This window comes from Coptis chinensis, chromosome 8 (assembly GCF_015680905.1).
Source record: "Coptis chinensis isolate HL-2020 chromosome 8, ASM1568090v1, whole genome shotgun sequence".
In the NCBI taxonomy this organism is placed as follows: Eukaryota; Viridiplantae; Streptophyta; class Magnoliopsida; order Ranunculales; family Ranunculaceae; genus Coptis; species Coptis chinensis.
In genome coordinates this window covers 62547916-62573401 of record NC_141463.1, presented here as the reverse complement: position 1 = coordinate 62573401, position 25486 = coordinate 62547916, and the positions used below count along the sequence as shown (strand labels likewise).

Sequence of the window (25486 nt, the reverse complement as noted above, 5' to 3'; positions counted from 1 at the left end):
TGCATACCATCATCAATTTGTTGTCGGCACATTTATATGAGTACAATGAATCATCGATATGTTGTACATACTATGCTTTATATTTTTATTATAAAGTTCAGCTTGATAGATTGCACGCATAGTTCAACTATATCTTCTTTCTGCGTCTTTGTCTGATATTGGATTCTGGCCCTTCATTGATTTTTCATTTGTGTTTTTCTCAGAAAAATGCAATTCACATGGTAGTTCGATCTTTTAGTTATCGGGTTTCATTTAGTTTATCTATAATCTTTATTTCCTTTGATTCTATGCAATTGTTTTATTATGTGTTTCATAGTTCATGGTTCTAAAGTAGTTAGTGATTACTTTTTCGTTCCATACTGATTAACTTTCCTACACCTAAAGAGAAAGCTAACTTTGTGGTGTGTCACATTGGTGGAAATATAGGCCTAATTTCCGCTAATGTAACTTCTATTTTTCATCAAAATAATATTATATTATCTGACTTCAATTTACTATGTAAGATGTTTGCAAGTCAGTAACGGGCAGTTGAATGCTTAGTATTTTTTGGAGCTCTTAGACATTGCGGTAGCTTTTGGTTGTCCCTCATAATAATTAATAATATAGATTTTTGCTTTCTATGAAAGTTTGATTTTTGTTTTCCTATTCTTTAGTTGTATTAATGGCTATTTTTTTTATGTGATCAGATGGTTTTAATTGTGAGTTTGACTGTTTGAGGAGTTGTCTCATAGAATGGTTTCATTAGTTTTGATCAGGCACTTTGTTATCTATGCTAGGGATGTCGGTAAGTATATATAACAGTGACAAATGTGATAATCTATTTACTCTTGCATTTAAAATTTCTAATATTGTTTTCATCAATAATTTCAGCAGCTATAGAAGCTTAAAAAATTGAAGAACCAAAGGCACTCGCTTGGAGGCTTTAGAAAAGTTGTACGGTGATTTGAAACAAGACCATTACGAACCAACGACAAGCAAAGTGAGTCCAATGTACCCTGCTTAACAAATATTATGGTTGTGATCTATATGATATATGTAGTTAGAACTACCACTAAATATATTTATTTGCATTTGGCAACATATTAGATATTCCATTCAAGGTTTAGGCTAGACATATTGGTAACAACATAATTTGGCACATATACAAAACCGACATGTACACAATATGCATGTTTGTTATATATATAAGCACATATATAGCTTAGATTTTTTGTATAGACTTTTGAATTGGTGTGGTATACTGACCTTCTTTTGGCATTGCAGGACGAGTGGTAGAAAAAAATTTAGGGTGCAAAGATCAGTGGTTAATCACATGGCCACTTTCAAGGTGCACAACAGATATGTTCATGGTGCACAACGAATTGCAACTATTTATGGTCGTACAAGTACCAAACAATGAAGGATCACCGTAAAAAACAATTATATTATGTGGTATACCATAGAGAGTGATTAGACTATGCAGATAGTTTTTTGTATGAAAAAGCAAAAAAAAAAAAAACATATACACTTGAACGAGTTTTTGGAGTATGTGAGAGTTTAGGACTACTAATGAGATCATTTAGTTATGTAAATGTATTGCTCTCTATGTGAAATGTGAAAGAGAAATATAAAGTTGATCGTGCGAAATTTTGTCGTATTTTTGTGTCTATTGATATTTTTGTGTATCTACTTATCTACTGATATGTTCAATGGCAATGGCAGTTCATTTTTGTGTTTCCAATGATCATCTTCTCTTTATTTCTTCAAGCTTTTTAGTCTTCTTTTAACTTTATGTTCTTTTCAAGGCAAGTTAGAAGTTTGCAACTACTCTTCAACAACAAATATCTCCTCTTTCACCAAGTTGCAAGCATCACAGCCCTTACCTTATCTTTTGTTTCACGGCTAGGATTGCATCACACAATCATTAGGTGAGGTTCTTTGGCTAGCTATGAATAAATAATAGGAAAATAAAAGACCATTGATCGATATAATACCATGTTAGGTTCTTAGTGATGTCCACGTCTTAAAAGTTATAACTCATGTAATTTCCGTTCACTGAGAAACTTTGAATACAATGGTTTGCTAACATTGTTAAATAACATGTGAGAAATTTCTTACTCTTAAAATTGTTCTTCAATAACATTCATTTTTCTCCATTGTTATGTTAACAAGTTTGGGATTAATTTGAAAGGAATCGAACTTATAATCTTCAGTTAATTATATTTGTAACTTCATAATGTTGCTGTTTCGGCAAAAGCTAATGCTAGGAACTATATATATATTATACAAATGGGCTTAAGCACATCAACCAAAATTAAAAGCCTGAAAATTAACATGCCTACACATAATGGGTTTAAGAATAGCAGGCCCGACCACAGGTCGGGCTACATGGCTAGTTTTATGATAAGTGGTCTAAAATGGCCTGTAACCTGCAAAAGGAAGTAAAAGTTATGAGTTGTCTGTTTATTATGCTTAAGAAGGGCTGCAATGCAGTAATGTAAAGGTAATAAAATACACATTTGGGAGCTGATCACCTACCAGGAGAAATGTATGGGCTAGATGGTACTGCCAAATGTACCATACCAGTCTATCACTTTCTCTCGATTTGCTTCTTTGTGATTTATGTATCTATAACATTGATCTAGTAAGCAAGTTTAAAGAAACCTTGCATTTTCTGTTTACATAAGCAACAAATAGATGATCTAGTTGAACTTGGGATGTCACACACCTTATCCATATTAAATGCGTGCTATTTCTGTCATTTAGGACACCAAGTTGACACACTTACACTCACAGTGCTCTTTGTTTTAAGGGGTGGCCTAAAATAGTTCAATGATCTCTTCATATGAGAAGCAAAATGTGAAAGAAATACTATTATATCATTTAACAGGAACAAAATAATGGCACAATGTCACAAACATCTCTTAGAATTTTTGTAAACTTGAAAGCTTCACCCTGATATTATGTAACACAATGGAAGGCTTTTGCAAGACAAAAGTTCAAAAAACATAATGCACAAATGACCAATTTTATTACTCTAAGTATATGTCAGAAACAAAAGAAGACAAATGAGTGCATGACCAATTTTATTAGTTTAAGTAAATGTCAGAAACAAAAGAAGACAAATGAGTGCAAAACTCATTCTAGCCATACATCCATGCCCATTTAGCTAGTTCATATCTATTACAACTTCGATCTAGGAGTATTTTTAAATAAAATGTTATTGAAACTAACAATCATCTGAGAAATAGAACTCTAAATAAGGTTCCAACTCCAATATGTAGGTTCACTTCCTTGTTGAGTACCTTGGTAACTTGCTCTGCATCATCTTATTACATTGCAAATTGTATAGCCATCTCTGCTCCTAGAATCTCTGACTGTCCTGCTGAAGAAGCTTTATCTTTCTTTGTTTGCCCACCCAAACAACTACCTGTGCTATCTCTGGCCACCACAACAAGTGAACACATGCATGTTAGCATTGTTATGATATGTGGCATCATAGTTTATTTTGACCCATCCAGGTGGTGGACTTAACTAACAATCATCTCTCACAGTAATATCATTCACTTCAACAAACGTATTTAAGCCATCATTGTCACATACCGCAGACCATTCCTCCAATCTTTTTATACATGAAAGAAGACTATGATCAATATTAGGATGAATCCTTTTAAAGATCAAATCATTCCTAGACATCCAGATGGCTTCAAATATAAAACAAGCAAGTGTAGTTCTAGAGACTGAAAATTATCCTCGTTATCTAAGTCTAGGATATATAATAGATGGGAGATAACCATTGATGATTTCGCAGCAAATCCTTATCAAATTAAATCTGATGCATAATGGTGAAACAAACCACAACTGAAAAGCCCAGAGACAGAGGAAAAACCTATGCATTATATCTTCATGTAAGCTACACACTTGACATAGTTTTCCAACATAGTTTCATTCCATCTACCATCAAGTAATAACACATATGACACCTTCAAATCTAATCTTCAGTCTAAGACAATAACACCTTAACCAACCACTTGATAATATACAAAACCACTAAGAGAAGACAAACCAACAACAACTTAAATATTAACATTCCGATTGAGTTAATTTCCGAATCAGTCGTTATCCTCCTTGTGCAAATAGAAGCTCTACTCTCAGTTGGAAAAAATGTTGGAGCTAGAACAAAAAAAAATAATAATTTCAATTCTTCAGTGATATTCGACGATGATGAGCTTCCATAATTTTTTTCATTATCTGCCCACTTAAAAAAACTACATCTCTCATCGTCAGGAAAACGATTGGAATTTTTTTTTGCAAACAGAGAAATAAGATCGTCCAGAATTCCTTGTGGTTATCGAGATTCTCTTAAATACTGAACTTCTATATATTGGGCACCTCATTTATGGATTGAACTTCACTGTATAGGAAAAAAATTAAAAAATATCAAATAAAATTGCAGTAGATTAGTTCTGACCAATTTCAACATTTATAACTAATGAAATACGTACATTAGAACAAATATAGTGGATTTCAAATTAAATTATTTAAACAATCATAACTCAACCTTCATCTTAAATAACGATTTGTTCAATTTGAGAGAGAGAGAACAAAATTTACCATTATACCCTTGCTTTGATTCAAGATCTATTAACGTGATGATCCAACGATGGAAACTGGTTGTAAGATGGCTGTAAGAAAACTGGTTGTCAATCTAGCTGCCCCCTATATATACGTGTAATATATTAAACATGTACACTTATATAAATATTATTATGTACACGTTTATTAGTTAAGATATTCAATTTATGAATTAATTTATAGTATACGTGTGTAGTTGTTGACATTATCTATCTAATTAAAAGGGTCGGTGTGGGGTGGCACTGGATCAGACTTACAAGTCAACAAAGGCTGTTGGGTTTGGAGAAAAGGCTTAAAGAGTCTGGGCCTTGACTGATCATTGTCGGGCCATAGGCACGGGTAACCCTTAGTTATTAATATTTACTAGCCTTAGCACATGGTTCCCACATAGGTATTGTCGATCTCTCTTTGCTTTTTTTTTCTTGGTGGGGTCAACAAAAGATACCAAAATTAACAAAAAAAAACAACAACACGTGTCATGAAATTGAAACACATTAGAATTGTAGATCGATAGACAGCTCTATCGGCTCACTCACCCACGCCAGTTATAAAGTAGTAGAGATATACACGTGTTCAATGTAATGTTACAAAACATGCATTTAATAACATAAATTCACTATTATGCTACTCCTATATATTTAGTAGAATTTTACACCTAAAAAAAACCTATATATTATAATGTTTGAGTTTGCATTTATTTAGTGTAATATAATACTAAACTTTATATGTCAAAATCACAATAATCGATTTCGGTTCGGGTACCCACCGGTTTTTAAGTATTTGGTAATAACGGGTTCGGTTCTTAAAGACCCATAACCGCTATAAACGGTTCGGTTCCAATTCGGTTTCGGGTAATCGGATACCCATGCACACCCCTAGTCATACCATAAAAAAAAAAAAAGTAGATGCGGGTTCGGTTGTGGTTCAGTGTTTTATACAGTGTTTACGTCACTATTCATATTTTCTCCCTTTTGAGGTAGATAAACAGTGAGACCCCAATCGGTTTACTTGATGGTTAGAAAAGACACACCGATTCTAAAAATTGTGGTTTCTGTGGCAATAGGAAATACTCCTAAATGCTTGATGTAGATGAGCGTGGGATTGGAATCATGTTGGTAACAATTGCTGCAACAAGGACAAACTGTGAATAAGAAGGCTGGCTGAGGCACGGATCAAACGCTTTCTTTAAGGTTGTTTCGCGTCTGTTCCTCTTTGTACAGACAAAGCGCATCAACCTCTAGGATACAACAGCTAGATAGACTCTCCTTTGTTTACTGCAGATAAACCAAAGAAGAAAAGAATAACCACGATACTATTGTTGGTAACAATTGCTGCAACAAGAACAAACTGTGAACAAGAAGGCAGGCTGAAGCACAGATCAAACGCTTTCTTTAAGGTTGTTTCGGGTTTGTTCCTCTTTATGCAGACAAAGCGTGTCAATCTTTAGGATACAACATCCAGATAGACTCTCCTTTGTTTACTGTGCAGATAAACCAAAGAAGAAAAGAAGAACTACAATACTAATCTTATGATAGCCTTCAAGTTAGTATAGAAAATAGTTTAACCCCCTGTTTTCAAAAATATTAGTGATACCCCCCCAATTGCAAGATCCAACGGTTACGAGATGAATTTTTTTTTTCAGATGAAGAAATCTGACCGTTGGATCACTCAAATGGGGGTAAGTCTAACTAACCCTAGTTTTTCACATATCATATTAGCTGCTGCTCTAGGAGTATTTATAGAGGAAAAACGTGGAGCACTTAGTAGATACGGATTGTAGGGAACTGATCCAGTTTCCCGATAAGGATTGGATTCTACAAGTCTATCACATTTATGTTTCCTAATCCATATCCAATTCTGTTTCCAAACTTATCCAGAAACAATTTAAGGAAAATGGTTTACCAAAAAGATGATAAGGGATCAAAGAGAGCCCAAGCCCAAGCCTCAAGCCCGAGACCGGTTCAGTTTGGTTCGGCGCGCGTGCGCGTGTGGCTTTGTGTGAGTCCTCCCTCTTAACCCAAAAGCCTTTGTACCCTAAGGGCATGCTCTTAGTATGAGGTCTTCACATAAAAATATTATTCATTAGTGTTTCCTTTCCTATGTGGGACTAAAGTTCTCTACTTAAACAACTATCCTACAAAGAAGTCAAGGGATCAAACCACCACAAAGACATCCCAAACATAACCACTTGTTTTATTGAAAAAACTCAACAATCCCCCACTTATTTTTGATAAAACAAAATAGAAAAATATACTTTAGGGCAATCAATATCAGTATTAACATGTTATGCATAGATGAAGGTGTCCACGACTTAAACCTTTACGTAGTGAAAATTACTCAAAGTATAAGAGCCATAAGTGGCTAAGTCTTAAACTTAGGTCTTGAGCATATAATAAGTCATAATCACGCACAACATATCCAGTGTTCTCCTTCCATGTTCTGCACATTAAAGGCCCTGTGCTCTCGTGGATTCGTGAATGATCTAGAGAATCAGCCCTCATTCTCATAGAAAGCGGCTCTACTTTCACATTCACTAGGTGAGTCTATCAAGAGTGCTCCTGTAGCTATGCAGTCCTCCCATAAGGACCATAGAACTTCATTAAAAGTTTTTCCCAAAAAACCTCAACCTCTATTTATCGCTGCATGATTTCGTACATTTTACTATCCAACTATGGGACATATAAGTAACAATGTATGTCTCACAACCAACATTCTATGACTTGTTCTTCCCTTTGAACCTAGTTCTTGGGATCTCCAGTCCCTAGGTTAGGTTACCATCATAGATGTTCATCTTTCAATTGGCTTCAGTCCCATGCTTCTGGCAGTAGTCCATAGTTTTTCTTTGGCCAAAGCTTTGGTAAATGGATCCACTAGATTATCATTAGATCTCACAAAATCAATAATCACTACACCTTTAGATATAAAATCCCTGACAGTACTATGTTTACGATGAATCTGTCACGATTTACCATTATAAAACTTACTGTGGACACGCCCGATAGCAGCAGTGCTATCATAATGTATCAAAGTGGCTGGTACCGGTTTATGCCAAACCGGAATATGAGTGAGAAGATCTCGTAACCAACCAGCCTTCTCACTTGCACTAGCCAAAGCAATCAGTTCAGACTCCATGGTAGACTGCGCTATAATAGTCTGCTTCTTGGACTTCCAAGATATAGCACCTCCACCAATGCTAAACACATAGCCACTGGTGGCCTTAGAGTCTTCTGAGAGAGTGTTCCAGTCAGCATCTGTATACCCTTCAAGAATAATAGGATATCTTTGATAATGAATACCCAAATGACTGGTTCCCTTTAGGCATCTCATTAACCTGCCAATTGCTTGCCAATGCTTAGCACCAAGATTACTAGTATACCTGCAAAAAACACCTACTGCATAGGCAATGTTAGGTCTAGTACAATATGTAGCATATCTCAAACTACCAATAATACTTGCATATACATTATAATTCATAGTTCACCATTATTTGCAAATAATTTAACACCATGATAAAAAAAGAGTACCAATAGCCACACAATCGAAGTAGTTATACTTCTTCAATATTTTCTCAATGTAGTGTGACTGATCCAGCCATATGCCATTAGACGATCTTGTAATTTTGATTCCCAACATTATATCAGCCTCACCTAAGTCCTTCATATCAAAGTTAGAAGACAACAGGTTCTTAGTTTCTTTTACAACATGTAAATTGGAACCAAAGATTAGTAGATCATCAACATATAAGCATATAATAACACATATCCCATCAAAGTACTTATAATAAATGCAATTGTCATTTTCATTTATCTTGAACCCACTAGTAATGATAAAGTTATCAAATTTCTCATGCCACTGTTTAGGTGTCAGTTTCAACCCATAAAGTGACTTAAGTAATTTGCATACCTTTTTACCCTTACCTGGTTCCACGTAACCTGTTGGCTGATCCATATAAATCTCCTATTCTAAATCTCCATTTAGAAAGGCCGTCTTAACATCCATCTGATGAATAACAAGATTATGAACAACAACAACAGAAAATAATACTCTAATGGATGTTATCCTCGTAACAGGTGAATATGTGTCAAAGAAATCATTAGTCTTTGTAAGTATGGAAACCCACTATTTCTAGATAGGTATGGAAACCTGTCTTCAAGAAATTCAGCATCAGATGAATCAAACAAGACATTAGTCTTTATATCTAGAAACCTGTAGGCTTTACTGTTCATAGCATAGCCTAGAAAGACACACTCATAAGCTTTGCTCTCAAGCTTTGAGATCTTGGGATCATGCTTCCTTACAAAAGCTAGACATCCCATGTTCTGAAGTAACTCAAATTAGGCTTCATATCCTTCCATAGTTGATAAGGTGTAACCTTCGTCATAGAATTAGCAATTCTATTCAGCACATATCATACGGTCAAAACAGCTTCACCCCATAAATTTGAAGGTGCTCCAGAACTAAGTAACATAGCAACAGTTAATTCCTTGAGAGCTCTGTTCTTATGTTCAGCTACTCCATTCATTTCAGGTGAATAAGGAGTTGTCGTCTCATGGATTATACCATGTGATTGCAAGAAAAGGTCAAAATCAGTAGAACCATATTCGGTACCTCTATCATTTCAAATTACTTTAATGTTCCTGTCATGCTGATTTTGTACCTCAAGAATATAAGCTTTAAAAGCATCAAACGTATCACTTTTATTCTTCAACAAATAAACATATGAAAACTTCGAGCAATCATCAATAAAACTACTAAAATATCTTTTACCACCTCTAGTCAAAACTCCTTCAAGCTCACAGATATCGGTATGTACCAAGTCTAGCAGACTTGTACTTTTCTCAACTGATTTGTGAGGCTTCTTTGTGATTTTCGCCTTAATGCAAGATTCACAGTGTGCAAAATCATCATCCAAGTTAGGAATTAAACCAAGTGTGCTAATGTTCTTAACATACTTTCTATTAATATGACATAATCTACCATGCCAAACATTAACAGAACAAGAGATCATGTAAGCAGAAGTAGAAGTTTTATTCATATCAGTAACATTCAACTTAAACATCCAAGTACATGCATAACCCTTACCAATAAAAACCTCAGACTTAGTGATCACATACTGATCACTACCTATGACTTGCTGAAATCCATCCTTGTTCAAAATAAAACCAAAAACCAAATTCTTCCTAATCTCAGGAGTATGAAGCATGTCTTTTAACAAAAGTTTCTTCCCAGAAGTGAACTGAAGCTCAACATCACCAGTACCCAGAACCTTGGTCGTATGATTATCACCAAGTAGGACTTCCTGATTCGTAGTTGTGGTATAACTCTTGAACTATTTCCTATTATAGCAAATGTGCCTAGAAGCACCAGTATCAGCCCACCACCCTTCACATACATTAACATAATTGACCTCAGTTATCATAGCAACAAAAGGTTCCTCAGTAACATTAACCTCATTGACTTTACGACTCTTACAGTTCCTAGCATAATGCCCCTTCTTCTTGCAAGTATAACAGACAACTTTTGACATGTCAACGGGTGGTTTCTGATTTATATGCACCTGATTCTGGTTCTGATTTTGTGGAGCTTTCTTGTTAACATGTTTGTTCTTCATGACCTTCTTATTAGGTTTCAAACTAGATTTAGTCTTACTGGTTTGTTGGTTTACCACATTAACCTTAGCCTTAGCAGATGACATGGAAACTTCCTCATTAAGGCCTTGTTTTCGTGATCCCTCTTCTATACGGAGTCTCATAATAAGACTCTCCATCGAAAACTCTTTAGACTTATGGCTTAGTATGTTCCTGAAATCCTTCCAAGAGGGAGGAAGCTTATCAATGACGATAGCAACCTGAAATTGCCCATCAATTTTCATCCTTTCTGAAAGTATCTCATGAACAATAATTTGTAGGTCATGGTATTGAAACAGAACAGATTTGTCATCTACCATCTGAAACTTAAGATAACGACATACATTGTATTTTTTGGAGCCAGCTTCCTTAGTATCATTCTTCTTTTGTAGGGCTTCCCAAACATCAGAAGCATACGGAAGTTCAGAGTATAAGTCGTATAGATCATCAGCAAGCGAGTTCAGGATGTAATTCTTACACTTTAAATCCGCAGCGATCCACTTATCAACAACAACAGATAGAGCAGGTTCCAGCAAGACATCTTCATCAGGAATCGGTTCACTTAGAACATTTTCCACTTTCACCAAGGTCAGATAGAACATCATCTTCACCTTCCACCGCTTGAAGTGCTCACCAGCAAACTTGAACGGTCGATTATGGCTATTGTCATTATGGGACCTGGACTGGTTACCTTCTTCATGTTCCATTGTCAAACAACCTTAAAATTGTTGGTAACAATTGCTGCAACAAGAACAAACTGTGAATAAGAAAGCTGGCTGAGGCATAAATCAAACGTTTTCTTTAAGGTTGTTTCACGTCTGTTCCTCTTTATGCAGACAAAGCGCGTCAACCTCTAGGATACAATAGCCAGATAGACTCTCCATTGTTTACTGCAGATAAACCAAAGAAGAAAAGAAGAACCACGATACTAATCTCATGATAGCCCTCAACTTAATATAGAAAATAGTTTTTCGCATATCATATTAGCTGCTGCTCTAGGAGTATTTATAGAGGAAAAACGTGGAACACTTAGTAGATCCGGATTGTAGGGAACTGATCCAGTTTCCCGATAAGGATTGGATTCTACAAGTCTATCACATTTCTATTTCCCAATCCATATCCAAACTTATCTGGAAACAATTTAAGGAAAATGGTTTACCAAAAAGAAGATAAGGGATCAAAGAGAGCCCGAGCCCGGTTCGGTGTGCACGTGTGGCTTTGTGTGAGTCCTCCCTCTTAACCCAAAAGCCTTTGTACCCTAAGGGCATGCCCTTAGTATGGGACTTTCACATAAAAATACTATTCACTAGTGTTTCCTCTCCTATGTGGGACTAAAGTTCTCTACTTAAACAACTATTCCACAAAAAGGTCAAGGGATCAAACGACCACAAAGACACCCCAAACATAACCACTTGTTTTATTGAAAAAACTCAACAAATCATCATTGCTATGCGAGAGTATTTGCAATCCTATAATTGAAGTAGGAAGTGCAGTAGTGGAGCTTGTTGTATGTGAATAAAGAAAACAATAAAGAGACAAGGACAGAAATAACAGGTAATTAATAACCAAGGTGCAGATTAGGCTGTCCTTAATGAAAGATTTTGCCCCTTCCAATGGTGCAGAAAGGCAGCAGTGGCGACTTCCTCACAGGATTCAATGGTTAACAGCAGTTTGACTTTGCATTAGAACAGACTACCCTCTAGAACAACAATATAACTATCTCTGGCGGTTATAGGAAGAAGAGAAGGAAAATATGGTAGGTTGCGAGTTCTCTCTTTCTCTGGAACGAGTTCTGGTTTTGTGTGTTTGTTGCTGTCTTTAGGATACTCTCTATGGATGCACAACAGTGTTTATATAGATGTTAGGTCGGTCGGTTTCTAGATATGAGAAGGACTGCTCAAAGTCGGTTTTGCAAACAGATAAGGAAGCAGAAACCAACTCGAAATAGGACACCCACCGAAACTTGCTGCTGAAGTAAAACAAGTTTAGGCAATTGGTAAGCCACTACCCACTAGATAGTAAGCCCAAGCCCGAACCGACACAACGCGACGTGACTCGGCTCAGTTTGGTGTGGTGCGGTGCGGGCGCACGCACGCGCTGTGGCTTTGGGTGAGTCCTCCCTCCTAACACAAAAGCATTTGTACCCTTAGGGCATGCCCTTATGGTAGAGGAAAGTCTCTTATACTTCACTTGCTAGTGGTGGTTAACTAATGTGGGACTATCTATAATGCACTAAAGTGGAGAGAACACACTTTGTTCATCTCCTCCACTTTGCACACACACACACACTAGTATTTAGAAATACTCATAGAGATTCCAACAATCCCCTACTATTTCAAAATACTAATAGTCCCTAACTATTTTGGAATATGATATTACAAAAGAAATGGGTTAACGAAATGCTAGAGAGAATCGAAAAAACAATACATAAGATAATGGTGCTTTACGGGCTTGAACCAGTCATAGGGTAACGTGTCTTCTAATACGTAAAAATGGTGGATTAAAAATCTTTGAACCAATATTCCCTTGTAGTAAAATAGATCACATGCATCCACACTGCTCTTTCATTATATGCCTGTTCTACGGTGTTGTGCTTTTTGGCCCCTGCGCTGCCTGTGTTCCATGAATGCTCTAGAGTACTTGCCCGAATACTCATAAAAACCGACCCAGTTTTACATTCACGTAGGTGGATATCCATGAAGTGTACATTGCAGTTAAAATACACTATCTCATAAAAAATAATATACTATGAATTCCAATAAGAGTAAAATAACTCATCCTTTCTCATTGCAATTCAAGTTACACAAAGTATACAAAAAATGCTATCTCATCATAGGGTGGGATGTCTCAAAGAAAGATGATAGCATACTAGAGCAACGAGGTGACTTGTTTTTCCCTTCGAACCTACTTCATGGGATCTCCAATCACATAGGTGGGGTTGTCGTTAGTGTCGCCCTTTATCTAAGGCAAAAGTCCCATCCCCCTCGACGTTTCAATCACTTGTCTCCTATGAAGCGGTTTTGTCAGAGGATTGGCCAAATTTAACTTTGACCTCACATAATCTAGAGCCACAACTCCAGATTCCAACAACTACTTTATAGACTGTAGTCTCAGACGAATATGCCTGCTTTTCCCATTATACAATTTGCTCTTTGCCTTTGCTATCGCGGCCTGACAGTCACAATGCATAGGTACAGCTGGAGGCGATTTTGTACCAATAGGAAGATTTGCCAAGAGGTTTCTAAGCCACTCAGCCTCAGCACTTGCTTTATCTAAAGCAATAAGCTCGGACTCCATGGTTGAACGACCTATCAAGGTCTGTTTAAAAGATTTCCAAGCGACTGCACTTCCACCTAGGGTGAAAATATAACCACTAGTGGACTTGATATCATGAGAATCAGATATCCAGTTTGCATCACAATAACCCTCTATCACAGGTGGAGTTTGTCTAAAATGTATGCCGTAATTTATTGTTCCTTTCAAGTACTTGGCTAGTCTCTCTAACGCACTCCAACGTTTCTTGCTAGGACAATGAGTGTATCTGCTTAACCTGCTAACTGCATAAGCAATGTCAGGTCTAGTGCAATTCATCAAGTACATGAGACTACCAATAATTTGAGCATATCTAGACTGAAGGACACTATGTTGATCATATTTCTGAAGTTCACTAGTTGCCTCATAAGGTGTCGACACAGGCTTACTATCATAAAAGTTAAACTTCTTCAAAAACTTCTCAACATAATGCTCTTGTGAAAACGTATAGACATCACAGTTTCTAATAGTTTTGATTCCAAGAATCACATCAGCTTCTCCCAAATCCTTCATTTCAAATTGGGAGGATAAGAACATCTTGGTGTTTCTCACAACATCAAGGCTAGGACTCATGATTAACATGTCATCCACATATAGACAGATAATCACATATGTATTCACATCAAAAGATTTAAAGTAAATATATTTATCAGCATCATTTATTTGATATCCATTAGACATCATGACACTGTCAAACTTTTCATGCCATTGTTTTGGAGCTTGTTTCAACCCATATAAAGACTTAACTAATTTGCATACTTTTTGCTCATTCCCTGGTACTATAGTACCCTCAAGCTGCATCATATATATTTCTTCATCAAGATCACCATTAAAAAATGCAGTTTTTACATCCATTTGATGAAAAAATAAATTATGAATAGCAGCGAGAGCCATTAGAACTCTTATAAAAGAAATCCTTGTTACAGGAGCATAAATATAAAAATAGTTAATGCCTTTTTTCTGGGAGAATCCCTTGACTACTAGCCTAGCCTTGTATTTCTCAATGGAACCATCTAGCTTCAGTTTCTTTTTGAAGATCCACTTGTAACGTATAGGTTTCGCCCCAGGAGGTAGATCAACTATCTCCCATGTGTGATTAGATATAATCGAATCTAGTTATGAGTTTATAGCATCTTTCCAGAAAGGTGCATCTCGAGAACTGATTGCCTCATTATACGTCACAAGATCATCATCAAGAAGAAACGTGTAAAAGTCATCACCAAAATTGGTGGATTTTCTGTCTCTTTTACTCTTTCGAATTTCTTGTTCAGAAATTTCAGGATCTGTTGATTGTTGTTCACTAGGAGCAACCAACCGCTCAATGCCAATTTTCAAAGGAAACAAATTCTCAAAAAAATCAGCATTTTTACTCTATATAATAGTGTTAGCATCGGCAATGTTATTATCATATTTTACTACTAAAAATCTATATGCAACACTATTATGAGCATAACCAATGAACATACAATCAACAGTTCTAGGTCCTAATTTTCTCTTTTTAGGTTCGTTCACTAGAACCTTTGCAAGACACCCCCACATTTTGAAGTATTTCAGGTTAGGTACATAACCTTTCCATAATTCATATGGTGTCTTATTCCCTTTTTTATTTGTTGGGTTTCATATTCTGTATATGGCAAGCATATAGGATTGCTTCCCCCCCACAAGTTCAGGGAAGCTCCATAACTTACAAGCATAACATTCATCATCTCTTTTAGTGTTTTGTTTTTCCGTTCGGCTACTCCATTAAACTCAGGAGAGTATGGTGGAGTAGTCTCATGAATAATGTCATTCTTATCACAAAAGTCCTGGAAGGGGTTAGACTCATATTTTCCACCCCTGTCAGACCGAAGTTTTTTAATCTTACAGTTAAGCTGGTTTTTAACTTCAGCTTTGTACTTAAGAAACATCTCACCTGCCTCATGCTTGTTTCTAAGTAAATATACCATGGTGTACCTAGAGAAGTCATCTATGAATGTAATATAATAAAACTCCCCTCCTCTAGACATGGTATACGAATTCACCCAAATGTATGAATAAGAGTTAGTAATCCGGTTTTATCTCTAGAAACAGTTTTGCAGGGTTTCTTTGTGGCTTTAGTCTCAGCACATATCTCACATTTATCATTAGAAAAATCAGAAATATCAGACAATAAACCACATGCTTTTATCCTTTTCATATACTGAACATTCACATGTCCTAGTCTACCATGCCATATATTAAAAGAGTCAAGCAAGTAAGCAAAAGCAGATTCATTCTTATTAATAATAATGTTGTCAAGTACATTCAACATGAAAAGACCACTTTTATTACAATAACCTTTCCCAACAAAACCCTCATTCTTTGTCAGAACGAACTTGTCACTCTCAAAAGTCACCTTAACGCCAGCTTTTCCCAATAAGAACACAAAAATCAGATTCTGACGAATCTCTAGAACATGAAGAATATTACTAAGTGAAAGGGTTTCCCTTGAAGTTAACTTCAGAAGAATCTTGCATGTTCCCTTAACAGGAATAGACCTTGAGTCACCCATATAAACCTTTTCATCTTTCACTAGTATGTAGTCTAAGAAGGCTTCAACATCACCACAGACGTGGCGGGTGGCACCAGAATCTAGTACCTAGTTCTTCTTCCCAGTGGCCATGAACACTTGTGGACCACAGCAGTAATAATATCATCTCTCTCAACTATATTAGCATTGGGAGGATCATCATTGTCTTTCTTGTGCCTGCACTGAAAAGCCCTATGTCCAGGTTTACCACAAACATAACAATTTCCATTGCCAGTACCACTCCTTTTAAAAGAAGTGCCTTTGACCTTGAAATTCTTATTTTTTGTTGTAATTTCCGCTTTTAGAGGTTTTGTTAGATTTGCTGAGATTACCTTCAATGATATTGGCTTTAGAATGGAATTCCTTAGACAACACATCATCCCGAGTCTTGTTCTTTTCCTCTATGTGAATGTGAATGATCACATCTTTAAGAGTCATCTGCTTGTGCTTATGTTTCATACTATTTTTATAGTGTTTCCAAGACTTGGAGAGTTTCTCAATCAAACATCCAGCAACAAAGGTTTCGAGTAAATTAATATCCTCAGTTTTCAAATCATTAATCAGCACATGAAAATCATGTATTTGAGACGTTACATCTCTATCCTCTCTCATCTGGAACTTTAGAAAAGTCCCAATAGCATATTTCTGAGTACCAACATCCTCTATTATGTATTTTTTGTTCAAACTCTCATATATATCATGTGCATTCTTATTTGAACAATAAATATAAAAAATTTCATTGGACAAGGTACTCAAAATAGCATGACGACATGCCTTATTCCCATTCAGCCAAGCAGCGTGATTTCTTTTGAAATCATTAGAATCCTCCACGGGTGCTGTATTAGTGAGATACTTTGCATAGTTGAGTACATCTAGGGCTGTGAACACCCTTTCTCTCCATCGCTTCAAGTGTGAACCGTTGAAGGATTCAATCTTTGACACATTAGGTAAGTTGCGAGCATTCAGTAAAGGTGCAACATCTCTCATAGTCGAAGTAACTTCCAAGACTCCAGAACTAGTTTCTTTGTTCGGCGTGTCAACTGGTGTAGACATCTTGATTCTTTCCTTAAGATTGTTGTATGTGAATAAAGAAAACAATAAAAAGACAAGGACAGAAATAACAGGTAATAACCAAGGCACAGATTAGGCTGTCCTTAAGAAAAGATTTTTCCCCTTCCAATGGTGTAAAAGGCAGCAGTGGCGTCTTTCTCACATGATTCAATGGTTAACAGCAGTCTGACTTTACACTAGAACAGACTACCCTCTAGAACAACAATATAACTCTCTCTGGCGGCTATAGGAAGAAGAGAAGGAAAAGAAGGTAGGTTGCGAGTTCTCTCTATCTTTGGAACGAGTTCTGGTTTTGTGTGTTTGTTGCTGTCTCTAGGATACTCTCTATGGATGCACAACAACGTTTATATAGAGGTTAGATCGGTCGGTTTCCAGATATGAGAAGGACTGTTCAAAGTCGGTTTTGCAAATAGATAAGGAAGCAGAAACCAACTCGAAATAGGACACCCACCGAAACTTGCTGCTGAAGCAAAACATATTTAGGCAATTGGTAAGCCACTACCCACTGGACAGTAAGCCCAAGCCTAAGCCCGAACCGGCGTGACGCGGTGTGGGCGGGCATGCGCATGTGGCTTTGGGTGAGTCCTCCCTCCTAACACAAAAGCATTTGTACCCTAAGGGCACGCCCTTATGGTAGAAGAAAGTCTCTTATACTTCACTTGCTAGTGGTGGTTAACCAATGTAGAACTATTTACAATGCACTAAAGTGGAGAGAACACACTTTGTTCATCTCCTCCACTTTGCACACACACTAATATTTAGAAATACTCATAGAGATTCCAAGAGAGCTTCTGTAAAATATTTGGGGGTGGGGTGGAGTGCAAATCTTTATACTCTAGTCATTTTTTTTAGCAAATTAGTATCACATTATGTGACTCTTATATACCATAATAAAATGTAAAATGTAAGGACATATTTAACTTAGGGTGTGTTTGTTAAATTTTAACTCATGGAAAGGAAAGGAAATAAAATGGGTGGTCCACTATGGAATGGAATGGAAAGAAAATAATTTTAAATGGTATGTGTTTGATAAACTGGGGAAATGAAAGTAAAAACTGGGAAAAGAAAAGTAAAAACTGGGGAAAAGAATAATCATGTTTGTTTGCAAAAGCTATGGAAATGAATAATTGTATTGTTGGGTCATGAGTGTATTAGTAGTAAGTCCCTATCTATTTATTTTCTTTCCTTTCTTTTCCACAAAATTTTCAGAGATTAGCTAAGGACACAAAACTTTTTCCATTTCCATGATTTTGTTTCCATATGGAAAAGCCCATTTCCTTTCCATAGGTAAACAAACACCTTAAAAACTATGGAAAAGGTGAACCACTCTTATTTTCCTTTCATTTCCATAGTGTTTCCATCATAACAAACACACCTTTAGTTTGAAGTTTGAAGTTTGAAGTAGGAAGTTTTAAATTCAGCCACGCATGCCGCATGGTATAAAATATAAAATGATTGTAGATGGAATGAAAATTAGAAACAGTAGAGCTTCGAATCCTAAAAGACGGAGAGAGTGAAGCATTTAGTACTTGGGCCTTGCAGCCCATATTGTATATACGCATACGCAAACAAAAGTTACTGGTCACCTCGTAGTTTCGCTTTTTTAGACTCGAAAAAAGATCTGGGAATTGAGTTGAAGCCGACGCACGTTTGACCCTTCTCTAAAAACACAAAACATCAACACGTGTAGATTTAGAGGAAGTAACCTAAAAAGAACTACTACCACACTTATAAAACCTCATTCCCCCACACAACCTCCAATTCTCTCTCTCTCTCTCTCATCGGCTTTTGTTGTTGCCTACAAAAGCCCACCCTCTCTCTCTCACACCCAAATACCAACCATACCCTAAAAACTAAAAAACTCCAGATCCTTCCTCCCTCCTATTAAGGTTTGTTACTCTCTCTCCTAAATTTACGGATCCTTTTTCTTTTTAATAGATTAAATTGAATTAAAAAATAATTATAGGGTTTATTTTTGTGATAGTGTAGAAAAGATGGTGTCTGACGCAAGCAAGAAGAAATTAGCACAAAAGAAGGCGGCTGCGGCTGCTAAAAGAGGAGGTAAATCAGGTACATCATCATCATCATCTAAGGCTGGAAGTGCATCTAATGGAGTCGATAAGTTGGCTAATGGAGTTGGTGAATTACATATTTCCGATCGGACGTGTACTGGCATACTCGCTTCTCATCCTATGTCTAGAGATATTCATGTCAGTTGATTAAAAATTCCATTTTTTTATTTACTTAGATCTGTAGATTTGTTTTTTTTTTTTTTTATTGGCATTGTGTATATCCTCCTACATCACGTAGGTTTTCTTATTTGTTTTAAATGTGTATTTTCCAGATCGAGTCATTATCCGTTACTTTCCATGGTCATGATCTCATAGTGGATTCTGAACTGGAGCTCAACTATGGAAGGTTTGTTTCATGTTTTTTTATTTGCTCTATCTGATGACATGTAAATATTTGATTTCTAAATATATTTGATTTCTCTTAACCCAGACGTTATGGCTTGCTTGGATTGAATGGTTGTGGGAAGTCTACACTTCTTACATCAATAGGATGCAGAGAGATACCAATTCCAGAGCACATGGATATCTATCATCTTACAAGGGAGATTGAAGCTTCTGATATGTCTGCGTTGGAGGCTGTTATAAACTGTGATGAGGAGAGGATGAAATTGGAGAAAGAAGCAGAAGCGTTGGCAGCAGAGGTGTGTGTGCCTTTATGAGATTGAATGTGTTATATGTCAACAGTTAGATTATCAACTTCAACTTTTTTTTTTAATCCTGTATTATCTCATGCAGGATGGTGGGGGTGGAGAGGCCTTGGATCGTATTTATGAGCGCTTAGATGCATTGGATGCAGCGACTGCTGAGAAGCGTGCGGCTGAGATTTTGTTTGGACTTGGGTTCGACAAGAAGATGCAAGCTAAGAAAACTCGGGATTTTTCTGGTGGATGGCGAATGAGAATTGCATTGGCACGTGCCTTGTTCATGAATCCAACCATACTTCTCCTTGATGAGCCTACAAATCATCTTGGTAAGAGGGTTTTGCATTTTTCTATTAACTTGTTGTGATTGCATTCATGTCTTTGTTTCTTATCTACCTCTTGTTACAAACTTGTCCCTTTATCTGTATTTCCTATTGCAATTGGTTTCCCATTGGGAAAAAAATTCTTGCATGCCGTTATTTATCTTTTTGACTGGGTGAACTAAATATGAAAAACAAGAGTTTTGAAAAGATTATCCTTTGTATTGACAAAATAGATGATATTTTCAATTAACAATTGTTGATGTTTTCCTTTCTCTTTACTATAATTGGCAAGGGGATGAGCTTGTGAGTGTTTTTTGGATTGATGAAAAACATTTGTTCAGAGGGTTTGGTTTTTTTCCTCACGAACCATTACACACACAAACACACTCATTTTTCTCATACCCAGCATTTGCCTCTGTAAATCTGTTAGTGTTTACGAGCAAGTTCCCTGACTGTTTCAGGGTATACTTGGAATAGTTACACCGTGCACATAATATTGTCGTCCTAAATTATTGCTATTCATGTTACAGTGGACCTTAAGGAAATTCCACGTGTATAATAAATTAAAGTATAATATCATGCAGCATGCAGCACACAATTTATTTGTTTGGAAAGGGTAAAAGTGGAACAAAAATTTACAGAGAAATAATGTTTCTCAGTTTTCTACTAGAAAAGTAGTAGAGATCACTGTGATCAGCATCTGTTTGTGTTTTGTTTGCTCAAATTGTAAGTTTTGGACAACTTTAAATTATATCTATGCAGTATTTTGAAAACTAACTTGCCAACTCTTTGCTCTGCTTACAGACTTGGAAGCTTGTGTCTGGTTGGAAGAGATGCTGAAGAAATTCAATCGCATCCTAGTCGTGATATCACACTCGCAGGATTTCCTTAATGGTGTTTGCACTAATATCATACACATGCAGAGCAAGATGCTGAAGTTCTACACTGGTAACTATGACCAGTATGTGCAGACCCGGGGAGATCTGGAAGAGAACCAGATGAAGCAGTACAAGTGGGAGCAAGAACAAATTTCAAATATGAAAGAGTATATTGCTCGATTTGGGCACGGTTCTGCTAAGCTGGCTCGCCAGGCACAGAGCAAAGAGAAGACACTGGCAAAGATGGAGCGGGGTGGTCTTACGGAGAAGGTGGTCAGGGACAGTGTTTTAGTATTCCGTTTCACTGATGTTGGAAAACTTCCCCCACCAGTACTTCAATTTTCAGATGTCACATTTGGCTACACACCTGATAATCTTATTTACAAGAATCTAGACTTTGGGGTGGACTTGGATTCAAGGGTAGCACTAGTGGGTCCCAACGGTGCTGGGAAGAGCACGCTTCTGAAGCTGATGACAGGGGATCTTGTTCCTCTTGATGGCATGGTGAAGCGGCACAATCATCTGAGGATTGGACAGTATCATCAGCACTTGACTGAGAAGCTTGATTTGGATATGCCTGCCCTTCAGTTCATGATGAGGGAGTATCCTGGCCATGAGGAAGAAAAGATGAGGGCAGCAATTGGTAAATTTGGACTGACAGGTAAAGCCCAGGTGATGGCTATGAAAAATCTATCGGATGGGCAGAAAAGTCGTGTGGTTTTTGCATGGTTAGCGTGGAGGCAACCACAAATGCTACTGCTGGATGAGCCTACAAACCATCTGGACATTGAAACAATCGACTCACTTGCAGAGGCACTCAATGAGTGGGATGGTGGATTGGTTCTTGTCAGCCATGACTTCAGGCTCATCAGCCAGGTGGCCAAAGAGATTTGGGTGTGCGAGAAGCAGGCCGTGACTCGATGGAACGGAGACATTATGGATTTCAAGGCCCACCTCAGAAGCAAGGCTGGTTTATCTGATTGAGGGAAGTAGTACGAAAATTGGGACTTAATTTCATGATGGTTTATCAGCTCATGATTGTGTTATGATATGCAATACGGGGTCCATGCTACTGATTTTGGTGAGCGTGGCTCTATTTTGACGATGATGACGACATCAAGAAGGGACGTGATATTATTTTAATCCCACAGAATTGGTATTTTGAACTCCAAAAGGTTTGATATTTCTAGTAGATGACATACTTATCATTTTATATAGGTCCTAGATATTATAATGATGAGGATTTCTTATTTGTAGTCACAAGTATTATCCAGAATTTTGTTATATTCTGCTTCATTGCATTTGGATTCTATGTTTTAAGCTGTACTCGGAAGAATAAGTGAAAAGACATCAGTATTGTTTAACCTTCCATTATACATTCAATTGCTAAATGATTGTGAAGTAGGAAAGGCTTTGTTTGTGCAATTTGGTTGTCAGAGCTGGACGCACTAAAACTTGGATCTTATTTAGATACCTGTAGTGGTTGCGATATTCAGGATTGTATTACTCAGCTGCACGAGACGCTCCTTAGTTCGTTGTGTGCGCCAAAACATGGAAAATTCTTTCAGTTTTCCTTTCTGGGTTACTGTTGCCTGTTGGTCCAGAAAGGGCTTGTGAGGATTCTCAGATGGTCTTTTGTGCATATGACACTGGCTCAAAAACTGATACAATAGTTAGGACACCAGAAATGAGGATTCTCAGATGGTCTTTTGTGCATATGCCACAAAAACTGATACAATAATTAGGACCTTAGTAACACAAACCGTGTATATCACCTCCACAAAACCGCGCTCCTTGAGTTCTTGAAGAAAAGCGTCTCCTTACCCATGATACAACAACGCAAAAATTATATAAATTTTAAATTTAATTTTCATATTTTCTTAAGTTAGACTACTAATTCTATTTGGCTTGAGATTTTAGAGATTTAGGGGGTTATGGGAGTTAATTTTTCCAATGTGCTTCTGGTTTGGTTTAACTGTAAGTTGAAAACGGGGAAGAGAGACAGAGGAGTGAGAAAGTGAATAAATTATGGTTATTTTAAACGGGCCCTATTTTCAAACAGACTATTCTTTCTTTTGTTTCGGACTTATTGATACTTGTGCCTAGCTAAAGTGGTAATTATGAGCCAGCATCCATGAATCTGGGCTTTGGACTTCATGGGTATCAATGTATTATTAGGCGTTTTTTCTATTTTTACAACATTTGTCTATGTAAAATTGGATGCCTACTTAAATTTAGTTGTGAAAGTTGTTATTTGATCAAAAATAAATATGTATCATAGTAATATGGTATGTATTTATTGTAAAATTATTTAAAATATCCTATGTATATACGGCGCTCTAAAGACGCTTTTGATTATGGAGCTTCCAAGTTAGCAGCTTTCTCGCTTCCGTTTCCGTTTCTGCTCCCGCTTTACGTTCTGGTGACTAAGATTAGGACAACACAAGGAGCACTGCATGCGCAAAACATCAACTACTTCCTCTAGTCTGCCAAATAGAGGTTTCATATTCTCTGAAGAAACGAAAAAGGAGTCGTAGTTTTCGAAAGATAGCATGAACATGGCTCAATTGAAGAAATAAAGCAAAACTCGTCTCTAAAGCTATTAATGAAATTTCTGCGGATGAGCTGCTTTAGGATTTGAGAAGCCTACATGTGTAGTTACAACTTACAAGCCTACAATTTACAAATATCGAACTGATAGTTGTAGCGGTCTATGCTCCGAAAAAAAAGTGGGCTTGTTAATCTGCGGTGGAATGGTTTTTGGGCTGGCTGGCAACAAACAAAAGAAACGGTTTACATTGTGATTCCAGTAAAATCATACCATCACATCCCTCCCGTTTCTTTGTTTCTAATACCTCTAGTTCGACAATCTTGATTTTGCGTGACCTTTTAAAAACAAATTGTTGAAATTCGGAATCTGTTGAAACAAGATGGAGAAATTCAACCACATGTGGGTGAGTTTGTTACAGTGTTTGAACTTTGAAGAAGTAAGCAAAGTTTAACTTGGCCATCTCTAACTTGGCAAGTTGTTGGAAATATTTAACTTTTTCAACAGTTTGTTAAACGTTTTATTCAGTTCATTATTCTGAAACTAATTCAGCATAGAAAGGCCAGTATTACGGACTTACGGCTTCTGGTGTGACTTGGTTTTACTAATGACCCCACCCCCCAAATTATGTTGGGCAGTGGCGGAGCTAGGAACTCGGGTGAGCGTTAGCCGTTAGCCCAATTAAGATACCAATCACTTCACTAATGAAGGGAAAAAATAAATAATAAATGCACGATTTCTATGGTATTTTTACTTTCACTAACATGTATCAAAAAGATATAATTAACTTTTGATTGGAGTATATTATTGAATTTTATTAGGATGATCAACTTTTATTTATTGAAGTAATTTCATAGCTCACTTGCGAGATGGGCAGAGTAGCCATTTGAAGCCAGGGCAAAATGTACAATTATCAAGGATTATATATATAGCACTCACCACAATAATTTTGAAAAAACAAGAAGAATTTTTTTTTCAAATTTTATGTAAATACATAGGCTTAGCTGCTTATGAGGCGTAAGGGATCAGAAATTAGCCTACCATTTAGACTTTGAAAAAGAATTTGGTGGTATTTTCTGAAGGGTTTTTCTTAGGGCTAAAACATTGAGACTAATTTATACAGCAAATTGTAACACATAATTTTTCTGTGAGACTAGCAAGTAGAATTTGACAAAAGCACATGTCTGGAAAACACTCTCAATCGCTAATTTTCCCTGAGGCAATGTCAATGTTTACCATTAAACATGTTATCGCCTGTTTGCATGGCAACAATGGCTACTGAATGAGGTCTCAAAAAACAAATAGTTATAATGGGTGACGTAAAACAGACACATAGGCACATAGCTAGCTAAAGCCGTACATAAAGTATGGAATGGGTCACAAAAAACAAAAGACCAACTACAAATACAAAAGTCAAAGTGATTGCTGAAGGAATGAGAACACATTTACACTTTGTATGTTTTTTTTTCTACTATCAAAATTTGAGGGTGAGCCAGGGCGTATCTTGGACCCTCTGGCTCTGCCACTGGTGTTGAGCAGACCCCAACCCAACTCAGTTAAATTTGGGATATGTACTTATGTTGGGCACTAGCTACACAAGTTCTCATAGACCCCCTACCCAATTCACCAAAAACCGAGAAACTGGTACTAATCAATTTCAGCCTTAGTATATTTCTTCATTCTTCGACTACTCTCTAACCGCATTCACCAAATTAACATATAAAAATTGAAACCAAATCGAAATAGAATAGAATAAGTTAAGGGTTAAACTTGCTTGTAATAGAAGAAGATGAACAAACACGTCGGTATCCATCCGTAGAGGGCTTTATGCTCTAAAAAGTTAGGCCTTCCA

At 36.8% G+C, this 25486-nt stretch overlaps 1 protein-coding gene across 2 annotated transcripts; it reads left to right on the top strand.

Annotated features, from left to right (window-relative positions):
* Window positions 1-18778: 18778 nt before the first annotated feature.
* On the top strand, window positions 18779-22455 carry ABCF1 (ABC transporter family protein). 2 transcript variants are annotated; one of them, XM_086580062.1, is made up of 6 exons: window positions 18779-19061; window positions 19162-19382; window positions 19517-19590; window positions 19675-19885; window positions 19980-20214; window positions 21013-22455. In XM_086580062.1, exons 2-6 carry the CDS (start codon window positions 19167-19169, stop codon window positions 22068-22070), a joined length of 1794 nt encoding a protein of 597 aa, XP_086436188.1. In that variant the 5' UTR covers window positions 18779-19061; window positions 19162-19166; the 3' UTR covers window positions 22071-22455. The 2 variants fall into 2 exon arrangements, with proteins under 2 accessions (XP_086436188.1, XP_086436189.1); XM_086580063.1 differs by having other exon boundaries at window positions 18784-19061; window positions 19157-19382.
* Window positions 22456-25486: the final 3031 nt, after the last annotated feature.

What these genes read in the sequence shown, in the direction of transcription:
- ABCF1 (XM_086580062.1), top strand. Translation starts at nt 19,167, where the DNA reads ATGGTGTCTGACGCAAGCAAGAAGAAATTAGCACAAAAGAAGGCGGCT. An exon ending in CTATGTCTAGAGATATTCAT is followed by an intron (nt 19,383 to 19,516) that starts GTCAGTTGATTA and finishes TGTATTTTCCAG; the next exon opens with ATCGAGTCATTATCCGTTAC. An exon ending in CTGGAGCTCAACTATGGAAG is followed by an intron (nt 19,591 to 19,674) that starts GTTTGTTTCATG and finishes CTCTTAACCCAG; the next exon opens with ACGTTATGGCTTGCTTGGAT.